Genomic DNA, 24,485 nt, shown 5'->3' with positions numbered 1-24,485 from the left:
GCTGACTGATCCACTCACACCTCGCTTTGGATACAGTCCTGCCTCCATCAGCAAAACACCTTTACTGAGCTGAGTCTAAACCATGCACTTTGTTGAAATCAGACTGTGGGAAATTCCCAGCTCTGGTTAGAGATGGGCCCTACCAGCAATGTGAGCTTCAAGAGGAAAGATACTCATTCATGTAGTCAAATGCTCACCTGTAGCATTTAGAGCAATGGGTCACACACTCGATCAATATTAAAATCACTCAGAGAGCTTTGAAAAAACCCACAAAAGTCTAGGCCACACATCAAAACAATTGAAACAGAACCTCTGGTGTACTACATGAGAACTGACATTTTATTACATTCCCCTTGGGATGCTAATGTTTAACCATGGTTGAGAAGCTTCATGTGCTCAAATGTAAAAAGAATATTTAATCATAGTAACACTCACTAAATACCATTGAAACCTAAACTCCAACTTTTTTATATGACTTTGCTACTCAATTTTAACAGCATCTCTATAATTTGGAAAAAATGTTTTCAAATAACTTCAATGAAACAAAAAAAATATTTTGATCCAACAAAAATCTTGCTGTGACTATATCCTTCAATGAGCTCTATAACCAGTATATCTGAAACTTCTATCAAATTTAAAATATTTCATTCTATTTTGTGAAGGTAAAAATTCAAAGCACCCTTGATCTGTAACAGAAAATAATTAAGTCAGTTTATATAAATCCTTTTTAAGAGATTTAATCCAGTATTCGAAATCATGGCTCACAATTTATATTAAACATTTTTGGGGGGTTATTTCCAATGAACATCCTGCTGGAAGGAGGCACTTGGAACAGCTGGAAAGTATTAAACTTGCTAGTCTCAGCAAGATAGCATTTTTTTCTATTGATTTATCTGAATTTCACTTCTAAAAAATATGTTCAAAAGTAGACTCACTCAGAGGTTTGACATTTTTCCATGCCCACATATTTCCATTAAGAACAAAATTTGATTATTTCACTTAAGAATTTTCACAAAGTATTCAAAACACAATGCATACAGGAAAAAAAAGAAGAAGAAAAGAATTTTCACAGGGTATACTTCTTACCTGCATTAGAGCAGATGACGTCTTGTGAATTCTTGCACATTTGATTACTTTTCTTCTTTGTCAGGTCACAATTAGTTGGGTACTGGCAAGCGTCCCCATACCATCCCTGGTCACATTTGCACTTGCCACAGTTACACTTACCATGGCCTGGGGATTGAACAACATCTAGTCAGACTCGAATTGTTTTCCAAAGATAACCATTATTGTAACACATACTCTTAACAGTGACACTGATTTGGGACTGAGCTATAATAAATTTAAACTCATGTATGTCACAGTGGCTGAGGGGTAATGCTGTTATATACAATGCAATGGAATATAAGAACTTCATTTCAATAATCAACTGATAAATGATTATAAAAACATTAATTTCTAAAGACATTAGCATAATACATAAAAATCCTAACAAATCACATAGTCATAAAATTCAGCACTGAAAAAATATTCTATCCAGCTTCTCAGTATTTAAGAGACAAAAGTCCAGTAAAAAATATTTCTACTTAGCTATATCTTATATAACACATTAAAACACAAACTTTGAGTAAGGGCTCTTACATGAAACTCTCCTAAACTAAACACCAGCCTTATAGTTACTCAAATTAAGCATGTACTTAAAGTCATGGACATATTAAATAGCAACTTCAGTAATATTGATATAAAATATGTATCTATTTTGTTTCCTATTCATCCGCCTTCACAGAAATTTCTGAATCTTTCATATTCTCGATAGTCATTTTGCTTTAATGCATGTTGTTTTCATTGCTGTGATCAGTAATGTTAGTAAGTCCTGCTTAATGAAGCCTACTAACATTTTTATTGATTGCACATTAGTCTGACAGAAGTGCAGACCATGTGCAGCACTTGGTCCTTGTCCTCAAAGAACTTACAGACTTCAAAGTCAAGCTTAATAAAGAAGCTGATGTGATTATCAGCCAGAAGTGATTGTCACCTCGAGTTAAGTTGAGCAATATAGTCTATGACCTATAGACATAAGAGCAGGGACCCTCTGGACTTCCTTGACTGTTAACTGGCCCTTGAAAATTGAATAGATTTTGAATGGGTTGCAGAAGAATAACCAGAGAAGAACTATGTCTTAATGCCTGAAAGTCATAGGCCACATGGAATGAAATTGATCTGATTCAACATGGTAGCTGAACTCTAAGGGATGAGGTCCAGATGGTTGGTCAGTATGAATGGCTTGGAGGCTGCCCATTTGGGCATGGTCAGCAGAGCCTGAATCTGTGACTAGCTGTGATTTTAAAATTGCTCTTTATGTGGTCCAGTCCATAAAAGTTTGTTTCTATTTGTGTTGCATTTATAAAATTAATTATTCTATGTTATAAACAAAACTTTGCAAGTATCTTAATTGGAATTCATTCCATTCAGTGCACATTACTCTGTCAAATTGATTGCATCATTTTGCATTCCTGCCTGGCCCTACAAGATACTGTCAATCTTTACCAACTTGGTATCGTTTATCAGCATAAGTGATCTCTCCTGTCAACCATGTAGCCTATTTATAAAAGCATTAAGCCAGATTCTTGCGTCGGCTAAGGCTCTTTGATAAATCAACCATCGTGGAAACTGTGTTGACTCTTTAACAACAGCAGTGCATTAAGTTGAAGCTTATGAAATTGCCACTTTCATAAGTTGAATATCAGCTATTTCTTATGGTTCCACCCCAATAAATAGGCTTCATATCGATGGTAAAGAAAGTAGAAATGATTTAGAAATAAAGCATTATGGTAGTGGTAATCTGGTGAATCAAGAATAAAAGACTACTCAGTGTGATTTTTAAAATTTTACATTGAATAGGACATCCTAAAGTATACACAGTAGAGATGGGAAATAATTTATAGGTCAAAGGTAACATTTTTTTTTTAAAGGCAAGAGGCTTAAAAATAGAAGAATGGCTGAAAATAAACAAAATGTATACAGAATAGGTAGAGACCCATCCCTTCCAAACTGGCCCAATGAAGCATCAGTAGAAGGAATATTCTAAGTTGCTTCTCCCCTGAAGTGAGAGGCTCAGTTTCATGAAACTGTCTTCACAGAAGATTCTAGGTTAAAATAAACATAGAAAAGAGTCTGCTATATTCTGTTTAAATGTGTCATGATATATATCAGCACACTGATGAACCTCATATGTCCTACCATAAAAATATTTTTAATTTTATTTAGCTTGGAATTAGGAAAATTTTGGCTAGGAAGCCCCTTTTCTCATAACCAGTGTTAGCATCTTGGGCACATGCTTAGACTAACACTGTGTCAAGTGTTTTCAGCTCCTTCTTTAGCAACCTTTGGAAGGCAAAGATGACAGCTAATATCAGACAGGGTCATCTGCCTTTTCTTCTTTCTAAGTTTTATGCCTCGTAAAGATTCCATGATTCATTTTCTTCCCTTTAGGAAAACTCATTGAATAGGAATTGATTTCTGACTGTCATGAATTATCAAATAGCCTGTGTAACCTTGTTTAAAGATAAATATAGATTTAAAAAATAATATTCAGACTATTTTTTACAATTTTTTTAACGTTAGTAAGAGCTTTAGCAGACCACGGGGGATTAGGTTGCTATATTATTGTAGCAAGATAATCTCCATTACAGTGTCAATAATATGGCTTCAAAAAATACCCATTTTTCAAAATAGAAGAATGTTAGTTGTTATATGTTAGTTTCCTGAATCTTCCATAATAAAGTATCACAAATTTGGTGGCTTAAAACACCAGAAATTTATTCCCTCACAGAGATGAAGGTTGGAACGTGAAATCAGGTTGGTTCGTTCTAGAGGACCTGAGGGAGAAACTGTTGGGTGTCTCTCTCTCAGTTACTGGTGGTTGCAGGTAACCTCTGGCATTTCTTGGCTTTGTGGGAGCATAACTCTGATCTGATGATACTGAATACCTTTCATAAGCTTATTTGCAAGACATCTATCTTCTTTCCCCAATTTTGCATTGAAATTTCAGTTATATATATATGTATATGTATATCTATATAACATATATAATTATATATATACCCATACATATATACATATATTTCTATATATAATATATATGTTTATAAATTTATATATACATATATGTGTATGTTCATCCTGGATGCAAGTTCATTATCATATATATGTATATATAAAAACATATATGTATATCAATATATATATATATACACACATGTATGCATATCCAGGATAATTATATATGTATATAAATTGTTATATGTACATATATATGTATGGATACATATATATGTAAATAAATTGTTATATATACATATGTATGTACGTATATCCTGGATAGAAGCTCATTGTCACAAATGTAATTGGCAAATATGTCTCCCAATTTGTGATGTGTTTTTTTTCTATTAACAGTATCTTTTGAAGAGTAAATGGTTTTGACTTAATTAAATCAAATTTATCATGTTTTTTCTTTAATCATTGTTTTTGTGGCATCTACCTGAAAAACCTTTGCCTAACTCCAGGCTTATTCTTTTGCTACTAACACAGTTTTAATTACTGTGATTTACAGTAAGTGTGGAAATCAAGTCTTCTGAGAACTCTAGCTTTGTTGTTTTTAAAAATTATTTTGGCTTTTCTAGGTCCTATAATTTTCTATATAAAGTTTAGAATCAGTATGTTCACATCTGTAAAGAAGCTTGCACAGATTTTCATAGGGATTGCATTGAATCTATAGATAAAAGTAGAGAGAACTGCTATCTTAACGATATTTAGTCTGTGAATATATTGGTTGATTTTTTTAATGTTGTACCAGCCTTGTGTCTTGAGACATACCTCATTTCATTGTTAAGTATTCTACTTTTATGCATTTCTTTATATATTGGATTCCATTTGCTAATATTCTATTAAAGATTTGGTGGTCTAAGTTTGTAAGTAATATTGGTGTGTAGTTTTGTTTATTGTAAGGTATTTGTCTAATTTTAGTATAAGAAAAATGTTGGCCTAATGAAATGATTTGAAATGCATTCTCTAATCTCCTTGTTTTTGGAAGAGGTTGTATAGAATCAGTACTATTTTATCCTTAATAGTTTGGTAGAATTTGCAAGTAAAATCATTAGAACCTAGAATATTCCCTTTTACAAATGTTTATGATTCACTTTGCTTGACCAATATTGGGCTATTCAAGTTATTTATTTTTTATTGAATTTGGCAGATCATGTCTTTCAAGGAATTGACCCATTTTATTTAAGTTCCTGAACTTACAGGCATAGACTTGCCAGTATCATAAGCTTACTATCTTTTTAACATGCATATTGTTGGATATTATGTATGTTATTTCATGCTGATGCTGGTAACATTTGTATGTCCTATATTTTTCTTGATTGATCTCCTTAAAAATAAACCAATTTTATTGTTATTTTCAAATAGTCAGCTTTTGGTCTTGTTAATTTTCTTTCTTGTTTTTCTCTTTTCAGTTTCACTAATTTTTTCTCTAATCTTCATTATTTTCTTCCTTTTGGATTTAAGTAGGTCTTCTTGTTCTATTTTCTAGAGTAGAAGTATGAATTAATTTTAAACACTTATTCTGTTCTTATGTCAACATTTAATTCTATATATTTTTCTCCCAGTACCATGTTAGCTGCTTTCCACAAATTTTTGATACATTATACTTTTATTTGCATTCAGTTCTAGTACTTTTAACAGCCCTTGAGATTTCTATTGACCTACAGGTTATGGAGAAGTGTGTTGTTCAATTTTTTTCAGCTGTTTCTGTGATTTCTGGTTTGATCACATTATTATTTGATAATACAGTTTCTTTGAAAATTCTGAAGGCTTATATTATGACCCAGAAGATGATCTACCTTGTTTAATTTTCCTTGTGCATTTTAAAAGAATCTATCTTCTGCTGCTCTATAAATGTCAATTTGGTCAAGCTGGTAATAGTTCTGTTCGTTTTCTGTATCTTCACGAATTTTCTATATACTTGTTCTTTCAACTATGAGGAAGAAGTATTGATATCAACTACAACTGCAGATTTTTTTTCTTTCAGTCTGTCATTTTCAAAATTTATGTATTTTGAAATGCTTTATTAAGTGTATATATGTTTAGCTTTTTAAACTTAGGACATAATTACCACTTTTTCACTGTGTAATATCTCTCTTTATCCTGGGTATTATTTCTTGTCCTAAAGCCTACCTTATCTCCTTATCTAATATCAGTATAGTTAATCCCATTTTCATTTGACAGGTGTTTGCATAGAGTATCTTTCCTATTCATTTATATTTCACCTGTCAATGTCTTATCTTTAAACTAATTTCTTTTTTTTTTTTTTTTGAGACGGAGTTTCGCTCTTGTGACCCAGGCTGGAGTGCAATGGCGCAATCTCGGCTCACCGCAACCTCCGCCTCCTGGGTTCAGGCAATTCTCCTGCCTCAGCCTCCCAGGTAGCTGGGATTACAGGCACGCGCCACCATGCCCAGCTAATTTTTTGTATCTTTAGTAGAGACGGGGTCTCACCATGTTGACCAAGATGGTCTCGATCTCTTGACCTCATGATCCACCCACCTCGGCCTCCCAAAGTGTTGGGATTACAGGCGTGAGCCACAGCGCCTGGCCTAAACTGATTTCTTATAAATTAGTTATGTCTCACTTTTTTATACAATCCAACAGTCTCTATCTTTTAACTGGTGAGATTAAGGAGATCACAATTAACGTGATTTTTTTACATTGCTGGATATAAATCTACCAACTTTCTAAGCAATTTTTATTTGCTTTTCAGTTCTTGTTTTCTCCTTTTGTTATTCTGCTTTCTCTTTTATTAATCATTTTTTAATCTTATTTCCTCTACTATTTCTATACTTTACTGGACAACTTTAGTGGTTGTCCTACTGTGAACATTATACATCTTTAATCAACCAGAATCTATATTCAAATAATATTATACCAGTTTACATATAATTTTAGGAACTTAAAACATTAAATTCCCAGCTCTTTCCTGTCATTCTTTGTGTCATTTTAGCTTTGCATAAACACACACACGTTTCCTATAAACAATCTACTGCCATTAATTTTGTTTTAGACAGTAAGTTGTTTTTAGAGCAGCTAAAAATAAAACTATAAGGCTATTATACTTTATTTCAATGCTCATTTCTTCGTGTAGATTCAAGTTTGTTACGCATCATACTCCTTTTGTCTAAAGAACTTCCTTTACATTTCTTTAGAGTAGGTCTGCTGCAATAAATATCCTCATAAAAATCCTTAACTGTTTTCATTTTTTGAATGTACTTTTGCTGGTTATAGAATTCAGTGCTGCTATGTATTTCTTTCAGGTCTTCAAAGACATCACTCCATTTTCCCCAATCTTGCATGGTTTTTGACAGGAAGTCTCCTGTCATTATTATCTTTGTTCCTCTGCATATAATATGTTACTTTTGCTGCATCTGCCTGAAAGAGTTTCTGTTTGTTTTTGTGCTTGGTTATTTGAATATGATAAGTCCACCTCTTGGTTTTTGTGTGATATATTTTCTTTCTTATTTATCTATGTCAAGCTTTCATTTACTTATGTTTGTTTCCTTCCCATAGCTGCCATGGATGCTCACAATTACCCTAAGAGCAAGAAGATTTATTACCATTCCCCCCAAAGTGAAAGATTTTGTTTTATAGGGTCAATAGGTACCAAATGTCTGGATAGTTTCATGACCATCCTGGAGGAATTACTACTCTCTTCCTGAGTTGCCCACCTCATGGCTCTGTTTTAAAAAGCATCCTCCAGTCTTTTCTGTGAGAGCTCAGTGAGGTTTGTAGGTAAAAATCTGAAGAGGGTGTGGATTCTCTCAAATTCTTCAGCACCTGGGGGCTTCATGATCATTCACCAGGGCACACTTGGCAACTACCAACTTTCCCACCACGCTTCTCAGTGCCTAATTCTGTCTACCCAGCTAAGCCTGAGCTTACTTCTGTCTCTCCCTTCGTCTGCCTGTCCAACTCCAGATTTGGGGCCAGTTGCTTTTCCTGTGACTTCAGATCTTGGATAAATTCAGAAATACATGGGGATTTTTAATTTGTCCCTATTTTCTTAAACGTAAGAATGGGAATCACACTTTGTAACTTTCTACATCCCTAAGTGGAAACCAGAATCTTATAGCCACTTTGCAAATAAATTCATCAAGGGTAAAAAATAATTAGAGCTCACATCCCCAACACCTGTGATGCTACACAGCCCTGCATTTAAATGTATATTGGAAATAAACAATTATAGCTCAGAGATTGTAAACGCAAAAAAAGGATAACTTGAGTTACTTTCATTTGTCTTTTTAATCACTTGGAATGTTCATTTGTTTTAAATTCTAAAACAGCATATGAAGGGATGTAATGTGTAACCTTTGAGGTAAGTGCAAATTTTTATTCATGTATAAATTATTTAACTGAATTTGGTAACATCTTTTAAAAGTAAAATATTCTACATATCTTACTTGTTTTAAGACAAAGAAGCAAATTAAATTTTGATTGATAATTATCTTTTCACAATTACTATTGGCACAATTACTATTCTCTATCCTATAGAGAAGAAAGGATATTAAAAAATTTTTTTTCTGTGTATCAAAAAAGCTAGGTGTACCACTGCTACAGCCTCATGTTAACCTTGAAACAGAGGTATTTTAATTTGAACACTTAGTTGACTCTGCCAGCTAAAACCCATTTGCTTTGTTCAAATATGTAAATTCCCAAAACCTGTTTTGTCCTATTTTCCAGTATATTTAGTTATGCTCAGTTTATAATAAACTCAATTTTTCTCTAGTCATTTTTGAGCCACTGTACATTCCTAAGCCTTCTCTAGTAATAAAAAACAAAAAACTATGTCACATCTAGAATTCTGAGAAAAGATTATGAAATAATTCTTTATCTGATGTTATAATTATTCCATGATTTGAGATAGAAACTCAACAATTTTAAGACATGGGGACAAGTCCATGGCTTGCTTCTCAAGCTGAGAAGAAAAAACAAAACTCCTTAGATATTTCTGCTTTTCATTTCTGAGAACATTTTCATGTGGACAATGGAAGAATATAATATAGAGGGTTCCACTGCCTAGAAATTAAAAGATCTCTACTCTAGTCCTCCCTGGACACTAACCATGTAATCTTGATTAGGAAAACATAAAAGAAGAGAAGAAAGGGAAACTAATAATTATTGGCTTCCAGTATTATGATAAGTATTTTATGCAAGGTAGTCTGATGTTCATAATGAGCCAATGAGATGGCTTTGTTTTTCCATCCTACAAGTAAGAAGACTGAGCAGAATTTAAGTAGTTTGGTTTGGCTCAAGATCTCATAGATGGTAAGCTCAAAAGCTATGTTTTTCCCATGACAGCCAACATTATCTGTTTAGTTCTGGAATGCAGTGGACTTGAAAGGACTCTTTTGCTCTAGGAAGAGGGGTGCTAGGCTGGAGTGCAGTACCATGATCTCGGCTCACTGCAGCCTCAGCCTCCCAGGTTCAAGCAATTCTCCTGCGTCAGCCTCTCAAGTTGCTGGGACTACAGACACGTGCATCATGGCTGGCTAATTTTTGCATTTTTAGTAGAAATTGGGTTTCACCATGTTAGCCAGGATGGTTTAGATCTCCTGACCTCGTGATCTGCCTGCCTCAGCCTCCCAAAGTGCTGGGATTATAGGCATGAGCCACCGTGACTGGCACCTCATGGGGCATTTTATTTAAAAGAATCTGTTAGCATCAAATTCATCAAATAACAGAAGCCTCTCAAGCCTGACAACTTAACATTTACCAGTATTTTTTGGTCAATGGAAGTTAACTTGATAAACAGGAATCCAAGACTCTTGGAATGTTGTAACCAGAATAGGAGACCTGAGATCAGTGAAACCTCCCCAGTTTCACTGAAAAAAAAAAAAAAAAAAAAAGATGCAGCTTCACAAATCACTCTTACAGGAAACTATGCCACATCTAGAATTCTAAGAAAAGACTGCAAAAGAATTCTTTATCTGATATTACAATTATTTCATGGGTTGAGAAACTTGACCATTTTTAAGATGGGCACAAGAAGTATTGTTAAAAGAAGTATTACACATGCACATTTATGTGTGTGTGTGTGTCTATATTAACATATGTATGTAAGTATATGCATAGGAGATCAGCAAGACTAAACTTTATCTTTTAAATGGTGACCCAAAGTAAATGTACTGCATGATGAGATGATATTTAACATTCCTCCTAGTATTGAAAATGTTTTTCAAAACTTTTCGAATGTGCATTCTGATAAGCATTAATAATATTCTTCATCTGACAGTGCAGCACTCTTCATCCTAAGCTCCAATGTTTGCCTAAGGAGCAGTCTCTTATTCCCCATGCCCATATTCCCCATGCCCCAGCAGGAGCTGTGCATCAGCACGGCGTTGCTCTTTCTAGCCCGTGAGGAGGGATAAGGCAGGGCTGTGGAGTGTGGGCTCCAGTGACAGACTGCCTGACTCAAATTCTGCTTGTATGACTTGCTCACTGTGTAACTTCAGGCAACTACTTAATCCATCATATTAGCTTCCTAAGAACTGCCAGAACAAAGTCCCACAAATTGGGTAACTCCACACAACGAAAATGTATTGTCTCCCATGTCTGGAGGCCAGAAGTCCAAAACCAAGGTGTGAGCAGGACCCTGGTCTCTTGAGACTCTGAGTAGAATCCTTTGTTGCCTTCTCTTGGCTTCTGGGAGTGACCTACGTTCTTTGGAATGGCTTAGCTCACAGTTGCATCACTCCAATCTTTGCCTTTCCAGTCACTCCAATTACATGGCCTTCTCCAGTCGCGTCTCTGTCTTTTTTCTTCTTTTAAGGATACTAGTCACACTGGATTAAGGGCACACTCTATTCCACTATGATCTCATCTTAATCAATTATCTCTGCAAAACCCTATTTCCAAATAAGATCACATTCTGAGGTACGGGGGGTTAGAACTTCAACACATCTTTGAGGGCACACAATTCGACTTGTAATACCTCTCATTATCTCTGCTTCTTCCTTTGTGAGAAAGGAGCTAATAACAGCACCTCTCCCATACAGCTATTAAAGGTACGGCATGAGTCAGTACCACGAAGCACTTTAAACACTGCTTATCAACAAAATGCTAGCTATTACTGTCCATACTTAAAGTGTTTGGAGAGCAGGTTGCCCTAACACAACTGTCCTGGCCATGACAATCCTAAACTTAAATGAAGAAGTGCTTTTGCAGAATAAAATAAAGGACATTAGGTGCAAATTCTGAGTCTGAGTCTTTCTGTCATATAGCATACAAAAATCCCTGATCAAATACTAACAGTGCATCTGGGTTACAGAGATATGAAATTTTCCTGGAGAATATCCATAAAACTAACAGGCAAACCAATAACAGAGGAACTCAAAACCAACTGGAGCCAGATAACAATTTAAAGACTTTAAAGTGCTAACCAATGTTTTCTCTATATAAAAACATACACACACACAACACTTAAATGTGTGCGCACACACACACACAAGCATATGTATAAATACTTAAATACATGCATATATCTTTTCTGATGTGTGTTTTCTGTGTATTATTTAAAGGTTTCTAAACACCATCCCTTCCCATAGCCATATTAGACCTTGACATCAGCTGCCTTTGGAAAAGCAAGAGAAATATAACTGACAGCAAAAAATTCATTTCTCTGTGTTTTTCATCTTCAGAACAAAGGTCCTAATAGAAACCGGTGGCTTCTAAAATGTAGCACCCTCAGTGAGGGAGTACAAATAAAATATTTGGGATACAAGAAGAAAACACCAGAATTCATACTTATCCTTATTTTGTTTTATCTTTAAAAATGTTTATTTTGTACATTTTATGTGCACAACATATTGACATAAAATATGCCTGCTTAAATTATAAATGAATATGAATATATACATGTAAATGCTACTTTTGATGTATAGTCAAAAAAGTTTTGAATTGATGTAAGCATAGATTTGCAAAGCTATAAGAAAAATTCCACTTTTTAAGCTGGGTGATGAAGACACAATATTAATATTGTTATTTTTATACTTTATAATAATATTTTACTCAAACATTTTAAAAAGAAAAAAATGTATCTTAGAACCAATGTTTCTATAAGCAATAATGTTCAAGACATTTGTTTTTTTTTTGTTGTTTTTTGAGAGAAAGAAAGGAAAAGGAATGAAGAAGAGGAAAAAAGAGAAAGAGGAGGAGGGAGATTGAACGGGAGTGTTGCTTAATTGCCCAGGCTAGAATGCAGTCTAAAAATGGGTATTGAAAACCTCCCTTATACCATCAATTGTGCTTAATACTGGCCAACCAATATTTCATTTAAACCTGTGAGTAGGTGTGATGTGGTACTGATAAGAGTGCATATCTTGTGTGTTTAAAGTGGAGAGTTCTATAAATGTTTATTAAGTTTACTTGTTCTGGATCTGAGTTCAAGTCCTGGATATCCTTGTTAATTTTCTGTCTCATTGATCTATCTAATATTGATGTTGAAATCTCCCACTACTACTGTGTGGGAGTCCAAGTCTCTTTACAAGTCTTATGTATCCTGTATTGGGTGTGTACACATCCAGGATCATCAGCTCTTCTTGTTGCGTTGATCCTTTTACCATTACATCCTCTTTTGATCTTTGTTGCTTTCAAATCCATCCCATTGGGGGCGAGAATTGCAACCTCTACTTTTTATTTATTTATTTATTTATTTATTTTTGCTCTCCATTTGGTTGACAAATCTTTCTCCATCCCTTTGTTTTGACTCTTTATGTATCCTTGCATGTAAGATGGGTCTGGATGCAGCATACCAATGGGTTTTGGCTGTATCTTTTGATTGGGGGATTTAGTTAATTTAAATTTAAGATTATTGCCATTTTATGTTAGCTGGCTACTTTGCCCATTAGTTGATATAAATTCTTCATTATGTTGATACTCTTTACTTTTTGGTATATAGAAAGGCTAATACTGGTTGTTCCTTTCTATGTGTAATGCTTCTTTCAGAAGCTCTTGTAAAGTAGGCCTGGTGGTGATGAAGTCTCTGAGTACTTGTTTACTCACAAAAGATTTTATTTTTCCTTTGATCGTAAAGCTTAGTTTGGCTGGATGTGAAATTCTGGGTTGAAAGTTCTTTTCTTTAAGGATGTTAAATATTGGTCCCCGCTCTATTCTGGCTTGTAGGGTTTCTGCTGAGAGATCGGCTGTGAGTCTGATAGGCTTCCCTTTGTGGGTAACCTGACCTTTCTCTCTGGCTGCCCTTAGTATTTTCTCCTTCATTTCAAACCTGGTGAATCTGACGATTATGTGCCTTGGGGTTGCTCTTCTTGAGGAATGTCTTTGTGGTGTTCTCTGTATTACCTGGGTTTGAATATTGTCCTGCCTTGCTACATTGGGAAAGTTTTCTGAATAATATCCTGAAGAGTATTTTCCAGCTTGCATTCATTCTCTTCGTTGCATTCAGGTACACCTATCAAATGTAGATTGGGGAGACTTTGCTCATTCCTTTTGATCCTTTTTACTCTATTCTTGTCTTCTCGTTTTATTTCATTAAGTTGGTCTTCAACCTCTGCTATCCTTTCTTCTTCTTGATCAATTTGGCTGTTAAAACTTGTGCATACTTCACGAAGTTCTAGTGTTATATTTTTCAACTCTGTTAATTCACTTATATTCCTCTCTATATGATCTATTCTTCTTAGCATTTCATCAAACCTTTTTTCAAAGTTCTTAGTTTCTTTGCAATGGATTAGAACAAGTTCCTTCAACTCCCAGAAGTTTCTTATCATCCACCTTCTGAAGCCTGCCTCTGTTAATGGAACACAGTCTTTCTCCATCAGGCCTTGTTCCGTTGCTGATGAGGAGCTATAATCCCCTGTAGAGGGAGAGGCGTTCTGATTTTGGGTATTCTCAGCCTTTTTAGGCTGGTTTCTTCCCTTCGTTTTAAATTTATCCATCTGTCATGTTTGTAATTACCACCTTTCTAATTAGGTTTCTGAGTGGACATCCAATTTATTGATTCCCAGAGCCGGAATCCGAGCAACCCACTGCACAGCTAAAACAGCAGCATTAAGATTCATGGTGCTCATCTGACTGCACCAAAAACTGCTGTGCCAAGGTGCTGGCAAAACCACCACGCCAGCCACAAGAGTCGCCGTGGTGACCCATGGGACTCCTCCACTGGGAATCTCTTGGCCCGTGAGCAGCAAAAATTTGTCTAAAAGTGTGGCATCCTCTCGTTTTCTGCACTCTCACTGGGAGCCACAATCCCGAGCTGCTAATGATTGGCCATCTTGGATCTCTCTCCAATGTTCAAGACATTGTTTAACAATGATGTTGTTTTGGGACTTTAGTGATATCAAGAGATGTTACACAACTCATAGTATCCTGACATATTCATAAGTCACTGGCTGGGGAAGACAGGGTAATAATAATCTTTGCAACCTGAGGGTCTATGAAGACATGATAGAATGTAGTTAATGACTATTTAAACAAAAAGGACACTATTATTCAGAAAAACGTTATGCTGGTATGAGAAGTGCACAGAAAAGCTATGAATTGTGTGGCACTTCACAAAAGGGTCCTGTCCCCACCCCACTCCAGTAGAGGTGAAGTACAGATTGGGAGAGATACAGCCTGAGGTCCAACTGCACATCCCTGGAGAGGATCTGCATATTTTCTCTGGATCAGCCCAGAAAAATTTCAACAAAATAAGCCTGGCTGTTAAGGCCACAAGTGCCTGGCACAGGCCACCAAGTGTCCCACAGACCCAGCATGGCTCAGGAGAGCAATCGTAATTGCTTCAAAGGAAGGTTGCTGGCCAAAGAGGACCTACGGTTAGAACAAGGAGATGGGCCCCCAAGGACCATCAACCATCAACCACGTGGGAGATACAGAGGTAAGACAGCAACTAGAGAAATGAGGCATAAGCAGGAACCAGGCGACAGTGGCAATGCCCTGTGAGCTGTGAGCAGTTCACCCCCAAGGAGTATCGTCTTGATGCCAGGGAAAATTCACATTGACTGAGAGCAATCTGAATGGAATTTAATAACATCTTTATCATCGGTGGACTGGGAGCTGTTATAGGCAAAGTTGTGTCCCCCTATAATTCATATATTGAAAACCTAAACCCCAGTACCACAGTAGGTGGCCTTATTTGGAAATAAGGTGGTTGTCAATAGAATTCGTTGAGATCACAGTGTATTAGGGTGGGCCTTAATCTGATATGACTGATATCCTTATAAAAAAGGGAAAGATTGGTTAGTCGAGGTGGCTCATGCCTGTAATCCCAGCACTTTGGGAGGCCAAGATGGGTGGATCACCTGAGGTCAGGGGTTCAAGACCAGATTGAACAACATGGAGAAACCCATCTCTTACTAAAAATACAAAATTAGCCAGGTGTGGTGGTGCATGCCTGTAATCCCAGTTACTTGGGAGGCTGAGGCAGGAGAATTGCTTGAACCTGGGAGGCAGAGGTTGCTGTGAGCCGAGATTGCACCACTGCATGCCAGCCTTGGCAACAAAAGTGAAACTCCATCTCAAAAAAAAAGAGAGAGGTAGGGGATTTGGATGCAGCAGCAGGCAGACAGAGAATGCCTTGTGAAGATGAAGGCAAGGATTGGGGCAATGTGTCTATAAGCCAAGCAACATCTATAAGTCAAAGGTCATCAGCCACCAGAAGCTCCCAAGCAAGAGTGGAACAGAGCCTCTCTCATAACCCTCAGGAGGAACCAAGCCTGCTAACACTTCAATCTCCACCTTCTGGTCTCCAGAATGGTGTGACAAAAAATTTTTCTAATTTAAAACCATCCAGTTTATGGCACTTTGTTATAGTAGCCCTTGCAAACTAAGGCAGAAACTCAAGGTAGAGTCTCCAAAACTTACAGGAAAATGGAGGTATATCATTTTGCATTTCTGATTTTACAGTTTCAGAAAGTAACTGCCACACATTGACATATTCAATGCAGTTTAATCTAAATGCTTAAGATGCAACTTAATAAATGATGGTTGAAATTTACATGAATCTTGAGAGGAACAATTAAATCTGAATATTGTACCTGGCATATCCACGGCCATCCTGAAAATTACATCAGAAAGCAAAAACTTCTGAACAAAAGTATATATTTCTCATTGCTAACGGGTGTCTAAAGGAAGTAGCAGAAAAAAGCAACAGTAATCTCCCATTTAATGAAAAACACAGCTGAGGCAATCACAAGCCAAATAACTCTCCATGTCTTCTCTTTCTAATTCTACTTGAGATTCCTCCACTCCCAAAACCTTGTTGTCTAGAAAACAAGACCACTTTCTTTGTCTGGAAAAAAAATGTCACGCCTCTCCTATTATCAACATTGCATTACTAAATTCCAGTGTGCTGTGTAAAGACTCCCCGCTACAAAGCTGACGGATTATGCCTGAGAAGTAGATGTTTCAAAGACAGAGAGAACATTTTTACTGCTCCTTCAAATAAATCTGAAATGGTTAAATCAAAGGTTACCAATAATCACCTTATGATCTACAAATGTTATGATCAATCAATTATTTGGAATGTTATTTTCTCCTCACCCAACTGAAAAGGAGAAGATTGCAAAAATTTATTTTTCTTTCCTTTTCACTCAGTTCAAAATTAACAAACATTTAAATTTTGAGTCAACTTCATTGTAAATCCTCGAATTGCAATGACTTTTCTATTAACTCTAACTCCCTAGGGAACCTCCACTGTAAGCTGTTATAAACTGGGTAGTTTATAAACGTTATTGACAGTTTGCTTGATCTGACTTGAAACAAGTAAATCATTCTTTTGAAAGCCAACAGAAGAACTTGAAGGCATGAGTTTTTCTACAAAACAAGATCAGTTATCAGAAAAACATCTGCAACTGGCATGGAAACTAAAGTGGGTTCATTACTATTTATTCTTAAAACTTTCATAACTCATGAAGTAACTCACAAGATTTACAAAGAAATTCATGGACAAAGGAAGAATAGTTCAAATGAATTGTCACTTTTGAGTCTACCTTTAAAAAAACACCTAGATCAGCAGAGAGAAAAACTAAATTGAGAATCAATCCATAGGGCAAGCAATATTTTGCAGGACATGATGCTCTCACTCTGCTCTGATGCCCCTACTTCATTTCTTGAGGACTAAAAGCTGGCCATAGTTCATTCAACAAGTAGAACTCTCATAGAAATTATGTATTTTGGTAAAGGGACCACAAACTGTACTTAGGTGTACATTTAAGGAAAGGTTTCTGCAGTCACCAGTATGCACAGCTGTTTCGAAGCCATTTAAAGCCAAGGCACTTGCAGATTGAGGGAAGCGCATAACAACAGTGGTAGCAATCACTCCGACAAAAATAAATATCTTACCATGGAAAATATGATCTGTTCAAAACGCACCACCCCTATCAAGGCTGTCCTCCCTGCTCTTGACCCATGAGCTATGTCACTCCCCATTCTGAAAGTCTGTCATGAAAGATAATCTTCACTTAGTTGTACATTTATAAAATAACTCATTTTTAATCATTCGAGATAACACATCTTACCTTCCTTTTTGCAATGGCATACCAGTATTGACTTTGGAAAACAGCTTTGCCAAGTTTACCATGCATAAAATAACGTAAATATATGTTAGTCTTCTGAGTTACAAATCACTTTGATTGGAAAATGGCATGGAAAACAGAAAACATGATCATCCTCACTTATAGAAAAGGAAATTCTTGGGGAACGTCTTTTCATGATTCCTCCAAATTTTTAGCCAATCAAGTCACTTACCCAGCTCAGATACCCTGGAGCTGAGGAGGAAGACAGAAATCCCCTCCCTTCCTGAACTTACTTCCTGATCCACCTTGCTGCCTTTTCTTCAGCCCTCAAGGCCATGTCTAGGTCCATTCCTTTCAAGGAGTCTTGACTTTGCCTTCTCATTCTTTGGGCCCCCAATTCCTCTATCTTCTCTATTTCAGTATCAGATTCATTATTGATACCTCCCCTTATACACAAAATTGAGCAATTATCTCCTGCTCTTCACAAAATATAATCAGTACTATTTTAGGTGAAGGTACGTTTCATTCCAAGTCTGACCTTTTATTTACAATCAGATTTCATTCCTATTATTCTACTGACATTTCTCTAAGATAAACTAATATGCTTTTCACTGCTTAGTTCAATTGACTGTTAGATCCTTACCTCTTTGGTTGCTTCTTCGTCTTCTGACATCTTGTCTTTCTCCCACCTCCCCCATCCTCCTCTACATCCTCACCCCTCTCCATCATGCCTACAGAGTGTCAGCAACATCCATAGGCAGCATACACCCCAATACATCCCAATGCATGTAAGAAATGATGAAGCAAATAAAATATCAAAAAAATGCCAGCACTTTGGGAGGCTGAAATACTACAGGCAGATCACCTGAAGTAGGGAGTTAGAGACCAGCCTGACCAACATGGAAAAATCCTGTCTCTACTAAAAATAAAAAATTAGCCAGGTGTGGTGGGACATGCCTATAATCCCAGCTACTCAGGAGACTGAGGCAGGGGAATCTCTTGAACCCGGGAGATGGAGGTTGCAGTGACAAGAACGAAACTCCATCTCAAAAAAAAAAAAAAAAGAACAAAAAGACTGGAACATTTATTCTGAAGAAAGTTCATTAAACCTAAAGATATTCTTCACATGACTGAATCACACTAAGTTTTAAGTAAGCTTGAACTAAGTTATATTTTATTAAGTTTTGTTCTATTTTTTTTCTGGCATTCAGTGAGCAGTTGGAAAATAGAAAGAAAGCTCATGAGAAACATCAGAAAAAATAGAAAGGAATTAAAAGAAATATTTCCTTTGCATATTCAAGATAAAGTATATGAAGTTTAATCTTCTACAAGCACACACTTACCAGTTTTCTTAAATTTAGTACTCTACCATACATACTGTTCTGAGCCTTGATTTATTTTTCCACCTAAAATATATCTTGGAGAACTTTTGTTGAGAACCGTGAAGGGGGACTGAGATTAGATTTCACCTTAACGTTCAAACTAGCAAATTAACCTGCCAGAGTTTCATAGATTCTGGCAGAAGACATGAAACTCTTGAATCAGCATCAAGGGGCTTTATTACAGCAAGAGCAGTAACTGGAATATCAATTTGAGATAGTTACGGAGCTTCACTTCCCACAGGGCAACACAATGAGAACTAAGTGGTGCTTGCACATGCAGTGGTTCATGCTCCAGAAGAGGAACTCTCAGGATAGAGGGTCACAACTCTTTCACAGTGGGCCCTAAGCATGCCTGACCACTGACCCAGAAGGAGACATTAGTTTATTACATTAGGCTATGACCATCCTCTTTTCTCCAGAGGGAGACACCATGTCTGTCTTCTCAGGCTATTCTCTGAACAAACAGCCATGAAAAGATAGTCTGGGACAAAATTAGTCAGGGCCTATGTTGACAAAAAGGTAAACACAAGAGGCCCATGGAGAATTTTCTCCCAATGCCTAAGCGTGTCCATATCCCAGCTCATAGAAAGAGACTTATTCTTTCTAATAGATGCATAATTTGTGACTCTATATAGTATATACTCATAATCATTGAGTGGTCCTTTACTAATGTATATTTAACTAGTTTTTGACCATTTACCATGACAAATTATGTCATCATAAGTATTCTTCCTTACACTATCATCTTTGTGCAGAAGTGTGAATAGACCTCCGAGAGCAATTATTATAAGTAAAGTAGAATTTACAGATCAAAGCATATGTATATCAATACATTGTTAATAGCTACAGCCAGATTTGTTTTCAAAGTTATGTTAAACATATTTTCATGAACAATGTGTAAGGATACACTTAACAACACATAACAAAAATAAATTACCAAATAACTGTCAATCTTGGCATTAAAAATTACACTGGATGTTTTCATTAACGTGTCAACTGTGAATAAGATTCAAAATCTTTTCATTGGTTTATAAATCATTTTTGTTACTTCTCCTTATATATTTGGCTTATTTTCTACTGGGCCTTGACCATTTCCATTATTTGTATGAGCATTCAATTTTATCTGTTGTTTTCAGCCTTTTACTTCTGTCATGTTGCAGCTATTTTTTAGTTTATTTTTGATCTTTTGACTTTTAATAAATGGCATTTTTCCATAAAATGTTTAATATTTATGGCATGAAATTATTTCATTTATAAATTCTAAGTTTTGTGACATATATAATTTCTCACACTCCTAAATCATATGATCAAATTCTCTTACACTTTCTTCTTAAAAGTTTGAATTTATGTATAAATCTGGAATGTTTATACTGTAAGAAGTATAGTTACTGTCCATATTTGTTGTTTTCATATGGCTAGACAGATTTTTGAAATACCATTAATGAACAACTTATTTCTTTCTCATTGATTTTAGATGCCACCTTTTTAAAATACTACATTCCTGAATATTTTTCTTTTTCTCAACTCTGTCTAATCTTATATTGATATCTATCTCAATTTATGCATGAATTCATGTGTAAATGCCAAACTTTTAAATGTTCAAGTGTAATAATGTATTTTTTAAAAATAATGGGTAGGTCTGATGTCCCTTTTGTATCCTTCATTTTAAGTCTTTATCTTTTGACTCAGCTTATTTAATTCCAAAACTAAATCTTGGAATTTCTTGGAAAGAGTAGTTAATCACATTAAACATAAAGATTAATATAAGGTAAATTCACAGATCTACAATAATTTATAATATAGAAACAGTTTGTCAGTTTCAATAAATTGTCTACTATATTTTCTTATTACTTATAAGAATTCTTTTGTTCCAGATATGTTGTTTTCTTTTGTTTTAGCTGTATAATAAGATCTTTATCGAGTTAATGATAGTTAAATAGTTAAGATAATTGTTTACTTATTTTGTTATTTTCCCTTCTACATATAAAACAATGTTTAAAATGATAACCAAAGTGAATATGTTTCTTATTCTTCACTTAAATGCACTAAATTTAATGCTATTTTTTGGGGAGACTATGATATGTATTCTTTTCATATATAGGAAATATTCATCCATTTTAGTTAATTGTCATACATTTAAGGCATAAACTAAGTTAAATTTGCTCAAATAGCTTTTCAAGCTCTGTAGAAATGATCACATGATTTCTAAAGTAGATCGACCTATCAATATGGAAAAACGATCTTAAAAGATACTAAAATTAAACCAGCCTTCCCTCTTTTGTACTGATATCATTGGTAATAGTATGGTATCCTTAAACATGCTGTTATTTCTATTTGCTAATACAGTATTTAAATTCTTAGCAACCCATTGAGTTTGGTATAGAGTTTTGTAATGTCATATTTATTTGTGGATGTTTTGAAGAATAAACTTTAGAAGGTGACCTTCTTTTCTACATTCTAAAAATATTTAAGAACTAAACTTATTCTTCAAAGTTTTATAATATTTATATGTCAAACACTTTGTCTTATTTTGAGCACTATCTAGTGATAGGACTTTTAAACATCTAAAACTGTAACTATGGTTAATAGACCTCTTTAGAGTTTGCTTCCTCTCTTCGTGTGTGTGTGTGTGTATGAATATATCTATACATATATACATATATTTAATGTAAGAATGCATTTTTTTAATAGTTGTGGATGTAAAATAGGTGTATATATTTATATAGTGCATGAAATATTTTGATAGAGACACACAATGTATAATAATCACATCAGGGCAATGGGGATCTATCATCTCAAACATTTATCCTTTCTCTGTATTACAAACAATTCAATCTTTTAGTTACTTAAAAATGTACAAATTATTTTTGGCTGTAGTCATCCTGTTGTGCTATTAAATACTAGATCTTATTCAATCTATGTAATTATAGTTTGTACCAATTAACCATCTCCAGTTCCCTCCCCACTACCCTCCCCAGACATCTGTTTCATCTAGGCATTGATATTTACATGCATAAATAATTTTTATTTGCAACACTCTCAGATCTTTTTGTATACTTCCAAAGAGGTATTAAAGAAAAAAATCTATCTTCTTAAATATTTTTCTTACTAAACAAGACAGAATGTAATAAAATTAATCTTTTAATTAAAAAATAGTCATTAAATATTGTTAGAATAGGAGAAGGATTAAAGATGAAAGCAGAAGTTAATAAATTAGGAAATAATTACACAAATAAGTGAGCTTAATAAATCCAATAGCTAGTAAAATGGCAAAGTCATTAGCTCTCATAATAAATATAAAAAGGAGGAAGATAGGTATCAACAAACAAGAAAAAAATTAGCAATAAATTCTAGGAAAGGAATATAAAGTGTTAAGTAAGTCCATAAAATATATAGATATATAAGTTAAACAGACACACACAAATTTCTGATATTCAGGATTTTCATTATTTTTGTAATCTTGGTGGTCTGCAGTCTGTTGCAATATATCCAAGAGAGATTTTTAATAATCAGCAGATTTAATAATCCATATTTTGTGTTTTTTTCTGGTTTTATTCTTTTCTTTCTAAAATGATAGAAATCTACTGGTACTAAAATATTTGAGAATTATTTTTCTTCACATTGCTGTACTCTTTTGACTTCACTTGTAGCATCTTCAGTAAAATACTGAAAGGAGCTATGATTTAAATAAGCCACCTTATTTAGTTCTATCTCTTTTTGAGTCATATTAAAAAATATTTCTGGGAGGCCAGGCATGGTGGCTTACGCCTGTAATCCCAGCACTTTGGGAGGCCGAGGCGGGTGGATCACGAGGTCAAGAGATCGAGACCCATCCTGGTCAACATGGTGAAACCCTGTCTCTACTAAAAATACAAAAAATTAGCTGGGCATGGTGGCGCGTGCCTGTAATCCCAGCTACTCAGGAGGCTGAGGCAGGAGAATTGCCTGAACCCAGGAGGTGGAGGTTGTGGTGAGCCGAGATCCCGCCATTGCACTCCAGCATGGGTAACAAGAGCGAAACTCCATCTCAAAAAAAAAAATATGTGTATATATATATATATATATATATATATTTCTGGGAAATTGAGATTCATCTAAATTTATAAGCTAGCTGGAAAAAGTTGCTCACTGTATTCTTAATTCGATGCTAATTCTACAGGTAATGTATACAGTTTTATTCTTAATATATTACCCATTATTTGCTTCTTTGTTGTTTATCTGTTGCTTTTCATTTTTGTTTTGAGTTCGTTAGTTTTTAAAATTAAGTTTGCAGGAAGGCTGTACAGTTTTCAAAGACTTAACATTGGACTTTTTTATTCTTTCTATCATTTTTGTTTGTTTTCATTAACTTTCTTTACTTTTTTGGTTTATTCTGTTCTTTTTCTTACTTCCATTTCGAACCCTTTAACTGTTTTCATTTGTTTTGTTTCTGCTATGTGAATTGTTTTGTTCCAGAGTATTATCAACACTAAAGTGTACATACAAACCTACCTATGGTTTAACACCTAATAATGAAAGGCAAGTCATGTAACCACCACCTGGACAATGAAAACCAGGATCACAATGAGTATCCCGTTTAGCCCACAGTAATTGCAACAACTACCCTGAATTTTAAGTTTCTGATATCTTTGCTTTTCTTTTTTACATTTTTACAGCATTTGTAAATATGCGTAAGTGACCAGGTTAACTTCACATACATTCTAACCTTCATAAAGGAATCATACTACATGAACTCTGTTACTCAAAGCTATCATTTTTATCATAACATTTTACCCAATATTACGTTTGCAACATTTATAATATTGTAAGATTCATCCATTTTGTTCTGGTAGCTGTATTTCATTTATTTTCATCTTAATATATTTCACTGTATGATTAATTTTAAAAATTAGTCTTCCCTCTGCTATTGGACATTGGGGATTATTTTCAGTTGTTGCCATGCCAGAAGTTTAACTATAAACAGATATAATATTCAAAATATTTAGGAGTAACCAATCTGAACATATGTCAGTCTAGAGACTTGCTGCTTTGCTCTGCCTTCACTCTTTAATTGTTGAATCACAGTCAGGTCCATGAGTCCCAAGGGATGGTCCCAGTAGACAGACAGGCTGAAAAATCTTAGAAAACATGGGGCAACATCTTTTCACCAACTGTTAGAGAAGTATCATAGTATTAACAATATTATAGGCCGGGTGCGGTGGCTCAAGCCTGTAATCCCTGAACTTTGGGAGGCCGAGGTGGGTGGATCACGAGGTCAAGAGATCAACACCATCCTGGTCAACATGGTGAAACCCCGTCTCTACTAAAAATACAAAAAAATTAGCTGGGCATGGTGATGCGGGCCTGTAATCCCAGCTACTCAGGAGGCTGAGGCAGTAGAATTGCCTGAACCCAGGAGGTGGAGGTTGCAGTGAGCCGAGATCGCACCATTGCACTCCAGCCTGGGTAACAAGAGCGAAACTCTGTCTCAAAGAAAAACAAAAAAAACCACTATTATAATTAAATCAGCACATAGCTGAAT

General features: G+C 35.2%; 1 protein-coding gene across 4 annotated transcripts in view; it reads right to left on the bottom strand.

Moving 5' to 3' along the window:
* ITGBL1 (integrin subunit beta like 1) overlaps positions 1 to 24,485 on the bottom strand; it is a 277,886-nt gene that overhangs the window by 171,382 nt on the left and 82,019 nt on the right. For all 4 annotated transcript variants that reach the window (XM_078375607.1, XM_078375613.1, XM_078375617.1 and 1 more), the window contains exon 3: positions 1,087 to 1,233. In XM_078375607.1, coding sequence (XP_078231733.1) covers positions 1,087 to 1,233 — 147 coding nt within the window. The remainder of the gene's footprint in view (positions 1 to 1,086; positions 1,234 to 24,485) is intronic.

Source organism: Callithrix jacchus, chromosome 1 (assembly GCF_049354715.1).
Source record: "Callithrix jacchus isolate 240 chromosome 1, calJac240_pri, whole genome shotgun sequence".
NCBI classification, from domain to species: Eukaryota; Metazoa; Chordata; class Mammalia; order Primates; family Cebidae; genus Callithrix; species Callithrix jacchus.
This window is presented reverse-complemented; position numbering and strand designations above follow the sequence as displayed.